General features: G+C 40.0%; 1 protein-coding gene across 15 annotated transcripts in view; it reads left to right on the top strand.

The window, feature by feature from the left end:
• Nucleotides 1-16,944, top strand: part of RALGAPA2 (Ral GTPase activating protein catalytic subunit alpha 2) — a 174,459-nt gene that overhangs the window by 22,613 nt on the left and 134,902 nt on the right. For 13 of the 15 annotated variants that reach the window (XR_014513117.1, XR_014513118.1, XR_014513119.1 and 10 more), the window contains 10 exons: nucleotides 2,742-2,799; nucleotides 5,415-5,458; nucleotides 7,508-7,685; nucleotides 8,853-8,968; nucleotides 9,437-9,575; nucleotides 10,421-10,620; nucleotides 11,006-11,230; nucleotides 12,765-12,935; nucleotides 14,388-14,525; nucleotides 15,503-15,651. Coding sequence is in view for 11 of the 15 variants with exons in the window: in XM_083448518.1 (XP_083304644.1) it covers nucleotides 2,742-2,799; nucleotides 5,415-5,458; nucleotides 7,508-7,685; nucleotides 8,853-8,968; nucleotides 9,437-9,575; nucleotides 10,421-10,620; nucleotides 11,006-11,230; nucleotides 12,765-12,935; nucleotides 14,388-14,525; nucleotides 15,503-15,651 (1,418 nt within the window). In the remaining 4 variants the exon portion in view is untranslated. Of the gene's footprint in view, nucleotides 1-2,741; nucleotides 2,800-5,414; nucleotides 5,545-6,263; nucleotides 7,192-7,427; nucleotides 7,686-8,852; nucleotides 8,969-9,436; nucleotides 9,576-10,420; nucleotides 10,621-11,005; nucleotides 11,231-12,764; nucleotides 12,936-14,387; nucleotides 14,526-15,502; nucleotides 15,652-16,944 lie in introns of those variants that run through there. The other 2 variants (XM_083448517.1, XM_083448516.1) reach the window with 2 other exon arrangements.

The raw sequence follows: 16,944 nt of genomic DNA, 5'->3' as shown, positions 1-16,944 counted from the left end.
TGATTGGTCAGTTAATAAAAATTATTTTTTAAAAAACAAAACACAAATATGCACAATTACAAAGATGGTCATTTGTGACTCTTTCCCAAGAGCTCCCAGTATCAAAGATCAGGTAGGAAGTACCTTACCAGTCATGGCACTCTATACACGGGACATTGTCCTCAGGCCTTAAGTGTTCAATCTGGAGGATGCTACTGTGAAATGATTCTATTATTTTAATCTGAGCTGTTATTTAATGTTATTTTTGTATCTTAAATAATTATAATGTTATATTTCAAATTTGTAAGCTGTCTTTGAATGGCTTATAAATAAAAAGGCAGGGTAAAAACATTTTAAATAAAGAAACCTAAAATAGTACACCTATTCACATAACTTGTGGGTGCAAATAATGGGTGTTATAACCCACAGTCCACACTCACAATCTTCAGTGGTGGATTCAGAGGTGGAATTGGACTGGGAGAGGCCCTGCCCTTAGAGCAAACCACAAGTGAGCCTCTCTCCTGGAAGCTGTGGGGCAAGCGGAACCCGTTTTGTCTGGCCTGAGGAATCTGTGTTGCTCTCCCCTGATTCCAAGGACAACAGCTCAGAGGCCCCAGTGGACCCACAGTTTCCCCTGCTGCCATCATGGTTGTGGGAACTTTCCAACTAAAGAGGTTTCTCTTAACGGCATTTGAGCTGTGGTTCTGTTTAAGGCTCAGTCTGAGGTTGGCTGCTGCTGAAGTATTTGGGTTTATTTTAACCCAGATTGGGGATGGCTACATAATGCTGGATATGGGAAAAGAGGATCATTGCAGTTCTTCTTAGCATAACATCTAAATGCTTTAGATTATCTGTAATTAAATGAAGTATCATCTGGTAAGAAAAATGTTCACATTTATTTTTTTAAAAGATTTTTAAAAACTCCTCTGCTTATCAGAGCAGCTTGTCTATGTCAAAGTTATCCTTCACATTATTCTTAGTCATGCAATAGCCTGGAGAAGAGAGGCCTATGAATCAAAGAACTGACAGATTCCCCTGACGTATTTATTTGACATAATACCTAATTTATATTTCAAGTGTACTAATGGATTTCCATATGAATAAAGTACAGCATAATAAGGAATATTCTGCACCATGGGGTTTCTTAAGTTATTTTGTATATCTTTACTCTGAAAATAAAAACAAAATGTCACTAACTATTTGGAGTTCACTGCCATATATATTTATACTGGAAGAGGTCTTTCGCTTTTGTTAGACACAAATGCCTAAGGCATATGTTTCTTGTCAGCTCAATGTGTGCAAAATCATGTGTTAAGGATACAAGCATAGCATACTGACAGTGGGTGATAGTCAACTAAATCATCCTCCAAATCAGGCCTGGCCCACCCATGAGACGAGGTGAGGCCATCGCCTCAGGCAGCAGTTGTGGCCTCCAAGGAGCGTTGCCACTTGCCACCCCCTCCTCTGCACATACCCACCTGCACCTCTCCTCATGCATGCACACCTCTGCAGTGGCAGGGCATGGTTTGGTGGCACCCAGGACAGGGCGCAGAGGGTGAATGGAGCCTGCCAGCCCAGCCCTTGCCACCAACACCACTGGAGCAACTCTACCCCAAGCCACTTTGTGAGTCTGGGGTGATCGCACCCTTACAGAGTGGCTCAGGGCTGGCAAGGAGAAGGACGCAAGGATTCAAGGCTGTTGCATCCTTCTCCCACTGCCCTGCCAGCCCCCAGCTGCTTTGCGATTCCAGCCTTGCAAAAGCAGCACAGGGCTGGTAGGGCGGTGTGAGCAGCAGCCCCCATAAAAATAGGCCTGGGACCATCGCCCCCGGCAGCTCCCCCCATGCTACACCCCTGTGCCTCTGCCTCCTTTGCACCCACCCACCACCTCTTCTACATGCCCACCTGCTGCCGCTGCCTCAGTTTTTCCTCCTGAGCTCCCTGACCATACCCTTCTGTTGGAGAAAGAGCTGTGTGTCAAAGCACCTTGCCCTCCACCTTTATAACTACCCTGCTGATCCCTCTCAGGAGCAGTGCAGTGCTTTGTTATTAGTGTTGAACTAGGATTCAGCAGCCATTCCAGTTGGCCACTCAATGGGGAGTGAGTGGGTGTCATTTTGTCCGCAGGCAGCAAAATGTCTTGAGCCAGCCTTAATGGGGAAAAGCTTGTAATGTAGAGCAGAGCCCAGCCTATTTAGAAGTAGAATGATACAGTTGTTTTTTCTTAATAGCTCTCAGGTAAAAATATAGATAATAGAATCATAGAATTGTGGAGTTGGAGGGGAAGGGACCCCAGGGGTCATTTAGTCCATCCTCCTGCAATGCAGGAATTGTGTGTGTGTGTGTGTGTGAGAGAGAGAGAGAGAGAGAGAGACCAAATGTCATCTGTCATTAAGATTATGTATTGCCAGAGCTGCCTGAACATAAGTATTTACAATGCTTGAGTACTAGCTACTTCATAAAGCATAAACACATGGCAGTTGACTGCTTGTTTTAACTAATTTTCCTTAACAATGATCAATAATGAATAATTTTGAGCAATGTTGTACATTCCTGAGTTAAGTGTCTGCTAAGACTCTTATACTTTTGGTGAAGAGATTCTTTCCATGTCAACAGAAGGCTTAAGTGTAAAAGAAATTATTTGACAGCGTTGACCCTCCCTAAAAAACCCTAATCTCTATTGCACTTAAGTGATGTAAACTAGATGCCAAGTAGCTGTTTTGTCAATATGATATAAAATATGAATTATCTGTGTTCTCCAGAAAATATTACAACTACTTCCAGAAAGAATTTTCTATCGGTGGCATTTCCACAGCATAGGTAAGTGAGGTTTGGCTTTAATTATTATTATTTTTTTAAGAATTTTTTTTTTTTTAGTTTAGTTCAGTTTATTACATTTCTCCACCTTCACTAAAGCCAGTGTACAAATGTCAAATGATTTTAATGGAGCTAGATGGTACTCTTTTCTTATTACTACCATTTAGCATTGTCTCTAAACATACATTAATGCATTCAGAGCATTTATACTTCACCCTTCAGTAGGAAAAGCTCTGAGCAGCTTACAAATCAATAAAAATAACACAGTCCCAAATTCTTAATGTTTCATTGGTCTTCTTAATGACCAGTTTGGATGGAAATTTGAGGCCCAGGTGGCTTCTGAGTTGAAAAATCATGGAGACCCAAGCTTCTTGGAAGTGAATGTAGTACAGCCAGAAGTTGTTGTTCTGAGGCCTAGCTGGAATTTGTCCGCTTCTTGTCACTTCACTCAGAGCAGGTAGGCTTAGGAGAGCCCAGCCGATATAATCACACTCGGAGCAGCTGGTCCTGCTGCTCTGCCAAAGGAAAGGTGAGCTGACAGCCTCAGTGAGGGGGAAGAGGAGCTCAGCCCACCTGGGAAGATCAGGAGCAGCAGCAAGTGTTGACGACAGTTTCTTCCTGCTTTTTGCTACTTTTCCTCACATGTCACTTGGAAAAGATTGTTTCCAGGAAACCTGATAGGATACAGGTGTACTATAATTTAGTTTAAATCAAATATGGAATATTAATAGCAGTAATTTGTTGCAGTACCAAAACATTGCAATAAGTAATCTAGTTATTACTATTATTATTTATTAAAATTGTATACTGCCCCTCCAAAGATCACAAGGCAGTTCACAACAAAAAATACAAAATGAGAGCACAAAATGCAGTACATAATAAAACAAGAACAAAAACAAACCAATAACCCCCCTCCCACAAACACATTTAAAATGCCATAGAACATTAATCAGCCAAAGGCCTAGTTAAAGAGAAATGTTTTCACCTGGTGCCTTAATGAAGTGAACCTCCCTGTGGGGAGCATTCCACTGCAGAAAACACCCATTCTCATGTTGCCATCTTCTGGAGCTCTCGCCGAGGAGGCACATGAAGTAGGCCCTGAGATAATGATTGCAGGGTCCAGGTCGGTTCATATGGGGAGAGGCAAATACCAGGTAATTACTTTGGCCAACATGTATAAAGAAACTTAAGTATTTCAAAGTGACATATATTATGTTTCTTCCATTGAGTCCTGAGAGAATCCTAATTTATACATAAAGTTGTGACCTTGGCATAAGTCATATGGTCATGGCTAAAAGAAGTGCCATTCTGCATAAATAATATGACATCCAGGACCCCAAGGGCATGAAACAATTGGGGTGATGGCTAGATTGCAAATGGTGTTTAACTAATGAGTAACCCAACCAAGCACTAATGGCACTCTTAGACAGTACACCTGATCTCTTAGAGAGAGTGCAGTCCCCTCAAGCACTGGTTGAAGACCATCTCAATGGACAGAAAAATTGCCTGACAGTGGCTCCTATGTCATGTCAGGATCGAGTTTCAATTTCCCAACACTCAATTCAACTTCCAAATGACAGATAAGCATTTCCTCTGCATGCTGATGAGGGTGAACCCTCATCTGCAGTTTGAAATGATACTGTGCAGAAAGAATATTGCCATCTTATCTGTGGTTTCTGAGAACTAGATATATAAATGTTAAGTATTTCTATGGAAGTTGTAAGAATAAGTTGCTGTGAAGAGATGTTGAGGCTTGCTGGCCCATCACACCACCAGATGCCAAGTAGGCAACAGCTCCTGAAGAGACCACATTTGGGAAGGAGGAGGAGCAAAGTGGGGCATTTTCAATCATCTGACTGATGGGAGGGAAGGAGCCTGGGTATCATGCCTTAGGCAGAACAGAGGGTGGGAAAACATGGAGGAGGGAAGAAGGGCACAATGCAGGGAACAGGTTGCAATAGGCAGACCCTAAGCTTAGTAAGGCTTCTCCAAGGAGATTGGCAAGACTTGTCTCTCACCCCCCTGCCTGAGGTCACCTGCAGGTTATCCCCTTAAGCCCCATTGGACAGGACCATAAGTGGAAATGCAGCCTCCTGGGTTTCCCCAGCCCCTCTCCTTGCGGAATAGGAGTTCTGGACTTAAGCCAGGCATTGAGGGAAGACACTCTGTAGTGAGAGGTTCCTCCAGAACACCAAGGTTATTTTGGAAGGTCTTACTGTCCCTGCAGTTTGGGATTTACTTCTGAGAAGACTGGAGTGGAAAAGAGAGGATTGGAACCTCCAGAGAAGGAATTATGGAATCGCACCCCAGGAGTGAAGCCCTCCTGAAGCCCTCCTGAAAGCATTACTTATCAGTAAAAGAAATCTACAGCATAGGTGGAAGCAGGGATGTGAAGCTACATATCTGAAATAAAGCTGCATAGCTGACCAGGTGTGAGTTGGTGTGTTCTTTAACTCCTTAGGCTGATGTGGCCAATGGAAAATATGAAACACACCTCCTTTGTCATGACCCTTGTTCTGGAGTATGGCACAGTTGGGTTAGTATATAAACAGCCATAATGAACTCACTTGTGGATTGAAGACATCATTTCCTACTGTATTTTTTCTTTTACTCTTCAGGTTCAGTTTTGAAGAAACTTTTGCACACTGGAAACTGTCTTAAGGTATTTCAACTCTTGTTTTAAATTCATTGTTAATTAGAAGTTTACAACCCAAGCTTACAAACCAGCATGTTAATTCAAATCAACATGTGAAATTCAGTACTTCTCCCCATTTACCTATTAACCCTTGTTACCATCTTTGAGTTCCTTTTTTTAAATTAAAAGTTTATTGGCATAAACACATACAGAATACAATAAAAATTATGGATATGGTGAATAAAAATAAATCTAAAAGCACAAAAAATAAAACACAGGTACAGAGGAGGAGTAAAAACCAATAAACTACTGAAAGTACAATGCCACTTTCAGTTGTTGCGCAAGGAGAAAAAGGTGGGTCAATTAAGTTCTCAGTAAAACCTCTCCACATACTTGTATGTAAAACAAGTGGGCTGTTCAGTTGAGTTAGCATAGGGGGAAAAACTTATGCCATATTGAGTAGAAAGGATCTACCGTATTTTTCGTCCCATAGGACGCTCCGTCCCATAGGACGCACCTAGTTTGGGGGGGGGGGAATAAAGGAATTCCCTCCCCTTTATTTGCCCCCCAAAACCAGGTCGGGGAACAGTGGGATGGCGGCGTTGCGCCTCCCCACTGTCCCCCGAGCTTGTGGGGCTGGCCGATGTCTGCCCGGTGGGCGGGGCGCTCTGCTTCAGGGCGTTCTGCTTGCCGCGGGCTCCCCAGGCTTGCGGTTAGCTTCCTGAAGCCTGGAGAGCGAGAGGGGTCGGTGCATTCGCCCCATAGGATGCACACACATTTCCCCTTCATTTTTGGAGGGGGAAAAGTGCGTCCTATAGAGCGAAAAATACGGTAGTCTTCAGCCCTGAGCTCAATACAAATTTTTAGTTGCTTCTGTTTTCTTTGTGTTCTTGATTGCAGCACTTGTGTTATCCCTCTTTCTTCCATTGTTTGAGCAATGAGATGTTCTGTACCTAACATTTTGTTTTTGTGCAGTTTTTTTTTTCTTTCCTTGGCTCAGCAATTCCACTTCCTTGGATCTTTCTCTTTTTCCAGGTGCACAGAGATACAGCCTATTTAGGATATCTATATATTGCTTAATCATCTATAAATCTCTAAGCGGTTTACATAGAACATAAAATGTTCATTAAGCAAGTAAACGTAAAAATCATCAGTTGCTTATACATAATAAAATAAAATTAAAAATTGTATGTCTGATTACATGCTTGAAACAAAAAAGTCTTTAGCTGGTGCCAGAAACAATACAGTCTTAATATTCCAATATCCTTGGAATAATGGAATAATGGTTGGGATAAGAAAGGAGTAAGAAAGCTACCCATTCAGTCATTGCAGTCTTTCTTGTAAAATATGGAAACAATGGGTTGTATTCAGAATAGCACAAAGTAGCTTCCTGTGCGAGCGGAAAGGCTTCCATTTGCAGAACAGAACTTTCCCCTCCTCCCCTTGCACACCTGCTGAATCTTTTCTGGGGTTTACCTCAGTCCTTCGGAACAGATTTGGGGACACCATGGGGCATGTGTAGGGGAAGGAGAGGGTGGAAGTCATATTGCATAAATGGAAGTCATATTGGTTCTGTCTGAAACCTGGACTTCGGAAAATATGTCAGTATTAACTATAGTGCCAAATCTTTTCTCCAATTAAACAACTGATGGCAAACTTCTTCAAAGGGAAAACTCTTTCTCTGCAAAGTGAATGCAGTGACCCTTTATGGCAGTAATGGTTGAAAGCAGTTACAACAAAGTACTTTATTAAGGTGTTAAGTCTACAGTGGTACCTCGGGTTAAGTACTTAATTCGTTGTGGAGGTCCATTCTTAACCTGAAACTGTTCTTAACCTGAAGCACCACTTTAGCTAATGGGGCCTTCTGCTGCCGCCGCACTGCCGGAGCAAGATTTCTGTTCTCATCCTGAAGCAAAGTTCTTAACCTGAAGCACTATTTCTGGGTTAGCGGAGTCTAACCTGAAGCGTATGTAACCTGAAGCGTATGTAACCTGAGGTACCACTGTATTTCTTAATTTCCCAGCGTTGCTGGACTGTTCTTTTTATATTGCTTTCTAAAATGTGTCTTCTTTCTAGATAAGATGTGAAGGAATCAGACTGTTTCTTCTCTGGTTACAAGCTCTCCAAACAAATTGTGCAGAAGAGCAACTGTTAACCTTTGCTTGCCTCGTTCCTGGTTTTCCTGCAGTGATGTCTTCACGAGGTCCATGTACACTCGATACTCTCATTAGCCCTCCTCCCAGTCACACTGATGGTTTGTTTTTGCTATATTCTGATATTTTCTCAAGTATCTTAAGTTTTTAGATGCACTGTCACCTGACTAAAGAAACTTTGTTGATTAATCATATGAATTTTAGTCAATCCATAGTTTGAATCTCTCTAAATTTGCATTCGAGAAAAAATAATTTCAAAGAAAAAAGTGTGTGTGTTTTTTGTTTTTAGACAATGTGCAAGTATTTTGCAGGTTTCACCATAGTAGTGGCATTCTCTCTCTCACATTAGGAAATGTCTCCAGATCTTCTTATAGGTACTTCCTTTGGGCATGGTTGAGGGGTCCTCAGTAGCACCAGTATACTGAGTGTTACTTAGAAAAGAGAAAGGGAAATTGGCAATGGAAAGGAATGGAATTTGATACCCTGGAGGAAGACATGGCTAACTAGAACCTTGAATAGAAGCACTTGTGTTGGGATATGAGAATACACTGCAAAGTTTTGCTGCAGGTGCTACCTATTCCTTCTGATATCAACCTTTAGTAGCCCAGTGCCTGTCACTTTCTCAGATACAGAGGGTCACCTAAAAATGACACAGTAGTTTCTGCATACTTGGGTTACTCCCAGATTTGCAGAAGCATATAAATTTTCCCAACTGAAAAGAAAAATGATTTATTTTTAAAAGTCCCACAAAAGTCTAATAAGGATCTAGTCTTGGTGGCTTCCAGAACATAGAGGGTGTCAGTTGGAAGGGGGGAAAGGAAAAAGGATCCTTGTCTAAAAATGATCCCACCCTCATCTATATAGCAATAAAGAACTCAGCTTTGTGGCTAGTACTATCCTGAGCCCTTTGGTATTATCTAGTGCATCAGGTGAAGGCTTCAGAAGGGTGAAAAAGAAATCTAAAATGTGTCAGCCTGCTGCATGTGTTTGACATTGCAGGCAGCCCCATAGCTGTCATGAAGTCCTGGGCTGCTCTAGATCCAGTGGCCCCTATCGGCATGGGTATTTTATACTTTACTGAACAATAATCCTGGGGATTTTCTTCTACCGGAGAGGAGGAAAGCCATCTGAAAGTGGAGGATTCTGGTGCCCGCAGTCTTTCTACTTGAGCTGACTGAGCTCCCACCCCCAACTTTTCATTTTAAAAAAAGAAGGTGTTTATGCAACTGTGTCTTAAATCTTTCAAAATTACTTCTTTTTTATTTTAGCAAAGATTTGTCCTGAAGAAATAACTCCACTTTTGCCACATGTTTCTGGAGAAAAAACCGCCGAGGACCCAACATGCTATTTCCTTCAGCTACTGTTAAAATATATGGTAATCCAGGTAATTACATGTAAATCTGCTTCTTTAGCGTTGGTTAACTTGATGATATATTCACCTGCTCACAGCATATCTAAATAAGCACAAGATAACAAAGCAGAGTATATTGTAAGGACACAATTCCATGTCTTCATTATTAATGTGTGCACTTCATAGGTCATAGGCACTGCCTCTTCCCCTGTGTTCCAACATGACTTTTAAGATCAGCCAAGATCTTGTCTGTATTGACTGTGCACTGTGTTCAAACAAGAAGTTAATGAAGAGAGGTGTTTTCAATAGCTACCAAAGTTACATCAGTAACCAAGTACTTTCTGTTTAGTGTCTGCTTGATTTTTAAACTCTTGTCTGTTTTGAGGCCTAAATATGGGATTGGAGAGCAGTGCATTTTTTAAGTGTTCATATAAATTGTTTCATTTAGACTTATTTTTTAGTATGCTGTGTATTAACATGACACTCCTTACTCTGGTGTAGGCTGCGAGCTTGGAATGGAAGAATAAAGAGAACTGTGATACTGGATTTAAGTTTCTCTTTGCATTGTTCAGAAAGTATTACCTTCCTCATTTATTTCCCTCTTTTACAAAACTAACCAATGTATACAAACCTGTGCTTGGTGAGTAGCCATTTTATTTTTATTTTTTCCAAATAAAGTGAGAGATATGTATATTTTCCGTGCGTCTCTTAATGTCTCTGTATACACATTTGAATATATTTTCTTACTATGCGCTCTGGTTCTAAATATGTTCACTCTGATCCAGAGAACCATGAGAGTGGCAGAAGGGTGCCCATCAGGGGACACCAGGCATGTCGCGGTTCTTTAGTTTCAGCCAGCCACCTGCAATATGGGGATGGTATAAAATTGCCCTGCCTTAGAGGGTTGCTGTAAGGGTTACAAGAATGCTTTAGGGAAGTGAATGTGTTTAGGGTGGAGGATCTTACAGCCTGATCCTATACATGCTTGCTTGTAGGAAGTCCCACTGACCTAAATGTGTTCTCCTTTCAGGTAAGCATGCATTGGATTGCAACCTTTGTCTTTTAATCAGTAGGCATGATTTTAACAATTGTGTAGTAAAAACTTCACTTCTCTCTAAAAGCTAAAGGGAAAACAACCTGAGTGTTATGTCTTTTTATATAACCATGTTGTAGGAGTGGAAAGCTGGACGTGTCGAAGAAACAATTTACATGTGAAACTTGTGACACTTTAGATCGTTCAAGTGATATATGATGACTTTCTAAATTTAAGCCACCATTTCTGTACTTTTTGCCTGAGGAAGACAAATGATCATTTATATGGCTTTGTAATGTTTCAAACATGGAGTTCAATACTTCTACAAAATATTGCTTTCTCTGAGAAAGCTGACTTCATTGTTTTCACTGAGCGGAAAAATTACTCTGTGAACCGTGTAATTCACAAGGTCAAAATTTTTAAAATTACATTTTCTGTTTTCTGATTTACAGACATTCCTGGCCTGCGACCCAAACCAGCGTATTTTAGTGTAGCTTGTAACAATGAAAACATTTATAGCACAAAAATACCATACATGACAGCTCGTGTAGTCTTTATTAAATGGCTTGTAAACTTTTTTCTGGAAAAAAAGTACTTCACACCAACACAGAATTCTAAAAATGGAGGGGACGTTTTGCCCAGAATCATTCAAGTGAGTTGTAAATTGTATACATGTTTGTATTCCTTTAAAAAATGTTAAATTGGAATGTTATAGCTAATGCTTTGTTAAATAAACTGTGATATTTACATGGGCTTTTAAACAGTTATTTTACCTATTCTGTTTGTGTGTTTTGAGAGTTACTGTTAGCCGTAGTTACATAGAATGTGTTCTGAAATAAGCTTTTCTTTAGTAGTAGAATAACATCTTTGTGACAATTGGCAGTTACAAAAAATGAAATGTGGCTTTAAACATGGATTTAAACAAATGTATCTTGAACTATGTAAAAGATTCACACATAATGCTAAGCCACTACATATTAAGTTTATAAATTATAATTTGCTGTCTTCTCTCTCCCCCCTCCCCAATGTTACTTAAGAGTGTGGGCGGTGCAATTCAAGATAAAAATTCTGAAGTGGAGAACAGTGTTGTATTGGATCAGGAGAAAAGTCATTCAACTAATGGCACATTGACTGAGAGGAGGCTCAGTGATTCCAGCTTTTGCAGTATTGAAGAACAACACCGGGTCGTCTATGAGATGGTGCAACAGATCCTTTTGTCTACACGAGGTTATGTCAATTTTGTCAATGAAGTATTTCGTCAGGTTAGTTCTGGGTAAATGTATGTATGCTGTGGAAATGCAGTAGTGTGCTAGGTTTAGATCATGATTTCCACATTAAATCCTTGCCCAGTCCTGACATGTACTAGGAAGACTTGGGCCAGTCTGTCTCTCTTTTTCCTAACCTTCATCACTGTAGGTTGCTGTCAAGGTAAAATAAATCAACGTAATCTTCTGAGGTCTTGGGAAAGTATGAGTAAAATATTTCTAGAGGTGTATGGAAGATAAAAGCACAATAAAGCTATGGTGGCAATCCTGAGCTCATGTACCTAGGGAGTAAGTCCCATTGATTTCCCTGGGACTTATTTCTGAATAAACTTAGGATTGTGGTACAAAAGGTTAAAGTTGTAATAAAGGCTGAGATAATTCAGCTAAAAATTTTTTGCTTCTCTCTAGAGAGAAAATTGTGGGATATACAAGTGTGACTGTTATAGTGAAAATAATAAGTGAGTGTAGGAAAGAGAGATAAAGTGCACAAAAATGCCAAATGTGCTGCCTGTGAAAAGTACCACTTTTTCTATTAAGAAATAGGTGAAAAACAAGGAGCTGGGTTTTTGTCCCTGCTCTTAGCTTTTCAGAAAAGGAAAACTTAAATATTGTTAGGTGAAATATGCCCTCTTCTGACATACTTTTGAATTGCACTATTTAGTTTAACTTGGACATTACTTACATATTTGAATGTTCAAAGGTTTTCAAACCGTTTCGGAAGTTGAACGGACTCCCGGAACAGATTAAGTTTGAGAACCAAGGTACCACTGTACTTGTATTTTTGATCCCTATGTTACACCAAGAAGGGACTAAGAAATCTAACTTATAGTGAGGTGATGTGGAATTTGTGAACCAACACCAAGTTAAATAACATGAATCCTCATTTACAATGACACAGTAGAGGAAGAAAAGTATAAAGCCAAACCAATTGTACCTGTTATAAATATCTGTAGAGGTTGGTTGTTTTGTGTTACAGAATTTATTTGATGTAAAGTCTAATTCTGTCTGTTTACGTGGATGTCCAAGCCTGTATGTTCAGTGGGTCTTACTTCCAAGGAATATGCATAGAATTGTAGCCTCATTTGTAGAGGGTCTGTTCTGTCAACAGAAATGTCCATACTACTTACACAGGGCTTTGTAAAATCAGAGAATCATTTGGGATTCAAAAACTTTTAAAAGGCTGATCATTTTTTAAAAAGATTGCAGATCTCTTGGTTCATTATCCTATAGTAAAAATTATATTAAGATAACCTCTAGGTTGGCTTCTCTTGATCTGTGACCTTATTGCATAAAAATCCTTTTTAATTATTTGCATATTGGCTTGATGTAGTAAGGCTTGAAGAAGACTTCTAGCAGAATGTTTTTTTCAAGCCCAATTGCAGTGGGCCAAGGAGGAGATGCTGTAGGCCTGATAGGAGAGCACCAGGAGCTGCTTCTGGCCTGCAGACATTCATCTGTAATGTACTTTCAATCTGTACAAGTGCACTTTATTTTTCTTATGTATCAGTAATGTGTACTGTTGACATTTTAGGCTTTTTTATTGCCTTCATCTGAGATATCGTCAACAGAAAATGTAGTGAAGGTATATAGGAAGTGGATACTCCAAGAGAAGCCTGTGTTCATGGAAGAACCGGATATGAAGGAGACGGTTCATGATGATGACGTCTTAGATTACCCAGCAGCAGAAACAGAAGGCAAACATGTATGCTACCAGCCTTTATTAAATAGGTGGATAGTTTATAATGTGTAATTAATTGAGGTTTGTGTGCTTTATGATGACTAGCCAGGCTAAGAATAATAGAACTTCAGAAAGTTTCATTTGTGGCCTTTCATCTAGCTATCTGCCACTAATAATGTGCCTGTTCCCATCCTAGCTATTCTTACACTCCATAGAGGACTAAACAGATCAAATACTCACTACCTCCTAATAAGGGCAAATATACCACTTTTGGATATTTTCTTCCCAAGTTTTTGTTATATTCCTTTGTGTGATAGTATGACATTTATTTATTTGATTAAAAATATTTATATGCTGCCCTTCATGCAGAGAGATTCCAAAGCAGTGTACAAAAGGTAAAAATTCAGTGGGTTGTATCAATGGTGTCACCCAGCTGGAGCAGATTTAGAGGTGGGATGAGAGTGGAGAAGAAGGAATGACTGAAAATTGCTTCCCTCCCTGTTCCGATGATGGAAGCCTTCCTGCCAGCTGAGCAATACGATTGGATACAACCCAATCAATAAAACATCAGCTATGTCATGATGGAATAAATTATAAAACATCTGAGTAATAAAATGTACTTTTTTCCTTGGCTTGTGAATACTGCAAGTAATGAACTTACCCTTTCCTATTTAATATATTAGACCTATAGAAGTATTCACAGAATTGCAGAATTGGAGGGACCATGAGGGTCATCTAGTCCAACCGCCTGGAATGCAGGAATCTTGAACCTATGACCCTGAAATTAAGAGTCTCATGCTCTGCCAACAAAGCTATATGCATTCAGTTACATATATTATGCCTTCACCTGGCAGTATATTGTGGGTGGGACTTGCCAGCTGGCTGGCGCCTTTGACTTCCTTCTCTGGCTGCCTCCTTCCTCTCTGTGCCAGGCGCTGGTTGAAGCAGGAGTGGCAGCGGTTTCACCCAGGTGCCTTGTGGGGCCAGGGGTGATGCTCTTTCCTTTCCAGCACCACCGTGTGTCACTATATCATGGTGTTCAGCTGGTGATACATCACAGTGTTGAAAACCTGATATCGCCTGCCCTAGTGGTAACATGTGTTGCCCAATTGTGTGGTGCCTACTCATGACAACACTGACTTTCCTGGTGGGAGCATTGACATGAAGGGATGTCATAGTTTAAGGAGCATTTGGATGTGTTTATATGATACAATTATGGCTAGTTAATAAAAATAGATATTGGAACTTCGGAATCACACTGATTTCATTGGGGATTACATCCAACAGAAGCATGTTTAGGATTGGAGAAAGACATGACTTGCAGATTTTTGAAAGGCTTCAAGGGCCGTGGAAGTTGCTTGTACTTCTTGGGCTGACCTGCTGCATTTAATTTATTACATCTTAACCATTTTAAAATAAATTTGATATGCTGTCTTAACCAGTGCATATTGTCATTTTTTTGCTTCTTTTTTGAAGCTTGCAACTGGCCATTCTGGACATAAAAGGTCATCTAGTTGGGGAAGATCACATTCCTTCTCTAATGCGGTTAATAGAGGGTGTATATTAGAAGATGAAAACAAGAATGTCAAAGCAGGGCTTCAAGCTACACTACAGGTAACATTTATGGGATATCACGATAGTCAAATGGAGCAGAATATTTCTATTTCCAGTATTATTATTTCTGTGTCTGAAGATGAATGCTTTGGACAAATACCACTGAAAGTATTATTGGGCCGCACTCTTCTTTCAAGCTGCTAAAAATCTGGAAATGGATGCAGTTGAACTGGGCAGTAGTTGAGAGGCTTTCTGGTAGTTTTTACTTTTAATGGTAGTTTTTGTATGCCCTCCAAAGAAGAAGTATAATAAGATGCTCTCTAGTCTGATCCTGGCCTAGAGAATCTCTAGGCTGCCCAGGAGCCTTGGGAGTTTCTAAGTTATAATGCTAAAGACCCTTTCCTTCTGCTATATTCTAGAAATACTAAACAGTAAAGACCTTTGGATTAACTTTACCAAAGTCCAGGGGACACAAAACAAAAATACTGTGTAATGTTTTAACAATACAAATGTCTAGCTCATGAGGAGATTTTAGTGAGAAATTCTAAAGAAATGCTTTTTAAAATCAATAAAGACAAATTTCAAAAAATAAAGTATTTTATTGGGAGGCAAAGGGGAAGAAAAAGGGATGACAACTATTCATTTGTTTTTTATCTTATGTTTACTATCAGATATTATTTCTAATAATCTTGGAGCAAGACAATAATGTATTAGAACCCCCAATGTCTTTTAGAGAAAGTTCCTGAATTTCTTCTAGGAAGAGAAATGCCACCTGTAGAAAGGTTTTGTGGCTCACCAGCAATCATATATCCCACTAGGTTGAAAAATGGTGGTGAGAGGTCCCAAAACGTTTTGAAAACCAAACTCTGTATGCCTTTTACCATAAAAGGAATGTAAAGGCGCTTTCCTGTTTGTGGTTGTGAGAATACATGTTAAGTGTTCTGAACAGAACATTAGAATAACTGAATAAAATTTGTTGATTGCTATTCTTCCCACCATCCCCTTTGTTTCTTCTTTCCTTCCTTCAAAATATTAAGGTATTCTTGACAAACTCTGCAAATGTATTTTTATTGGAACCATGTACTGAAATACCTGCACTCCTGAAGGAGCAAGTTGATGCATGCAGAGCAGTTTTGAGTATATTTAGGCGCATGATTATGGATCTTCCAATGAATAAAAAAACATGGTATGTTTTTAATGTATTTCCTCTATGTGTGGCATGCGCAACATATATCAAAAAGGATCTAAAACATTGAGTCTGCCTAGGAACAAGTCCCGTTGAACTTAACGGCTCTTATTTCTAAGTAGGCTCTGCTGCTAGCGTTGAATATTTCAGAATTTTAAAACATATGTATAAATTTATAAAACATACTGTACCTTCTTTTTTTACAACCCTATCTGAAATTTTCTACATAGAAATAAGTTTTGAAATCATGACATTTGGTTGTTGTTTCCCCCCCATCTTTAACTCTAAAAGGGAAAGATCTCCAAATGTATTATCTACATGGGGGTCGTTGGAGACCTGGCAGGCCAGATTTGGCCCATAGGCTGGAGTTTTCTAACTTCTGGTTTAATGCAATTCTTCATGGATACAGAGTGTCTTTTTACTGTGTTGATTTATTATTTTCCATATCTAATAAGCATACTTAAAAAATGCATTGAAAGTGCTATTTTCCTTTGTTCGGGTTGTGATATCAGTCTTTCTCTGGGCAAGTAAGTGTCCTCACCTTGGACTTGTGCTCCACCTAGTGGTTGAAGACAAAATTGCTGCTCCAAATGGAATTTTTGAAATTCCTCTTTGGAATCATCAGTGTTTTTTTATTATTGTTTCAATTCTATACCACACTTCTTCATCCAAGGATCACAGAGTGCTTTACAGTATCAATCAATCAATCTCCTTTATTGGCATCGACTTAGTGTGTCAGAACACAACACAGGTAATGTCAGGGACTGGCCGGAGGAGGAGGGGGAGTGGTGGTAGAGACCACCACCCCAAGAGCATTCCAGAGAATGGGAAGGGGAAGAGAACGAGGTCTTGGACTGGTAGTTCGAGACAGGTCACACCCCAGAAGAAAAGGAAAGGAGTTGGAAATAATGGGTGAAGAAGAACAGGAGCAAGGTATCAGTGAACAGAGGCAAGTGTCAGGTGTGTTAGAATCTGTGCAGCAGCCAAGTGAGTTTGCCAGAGTTCCCCCCCTTCCCCAAGAACTAGATCTGCTCCGCGTATCTCAGAACAGAAGGCGCAAAGGAGACTTGCCTTTAGCAGCCACCATAACCAGCAGAGGTCTGTCTGCATCTTCCTATGCATGTTCCTACAGGCACGTCAAGCAGGAGCAGACCCTTTTTTTCTTTCTGTCCATCTCCTGTTCACCTCATCCCCCAGAAAAAGCCTGACATTCGTTGGATGTGTGAAGTGCATTGAAGGTGTATATTTATTAAATCAAGTCCTTCTGCCAGTCAAATACTCTCATTCCCCCAC

This window comes from Podarcis tiliguerta, assembly GCF_965153285.1.
Source record: "Podarcis tiliguerta genome assembly, chromosome: 7".
Lineage (NCBI taxonomy): Eukaryota > Metazoa > Chordata > Lepidosauria > Squamata > Lacertidae > Podarcis > Podarcis tiliguerta.
The sequence above is the reverse complement of the archived record's forward strand: the minus strand, read 5'-3'. Positions and strand labels throughout refer to the sequence as shown.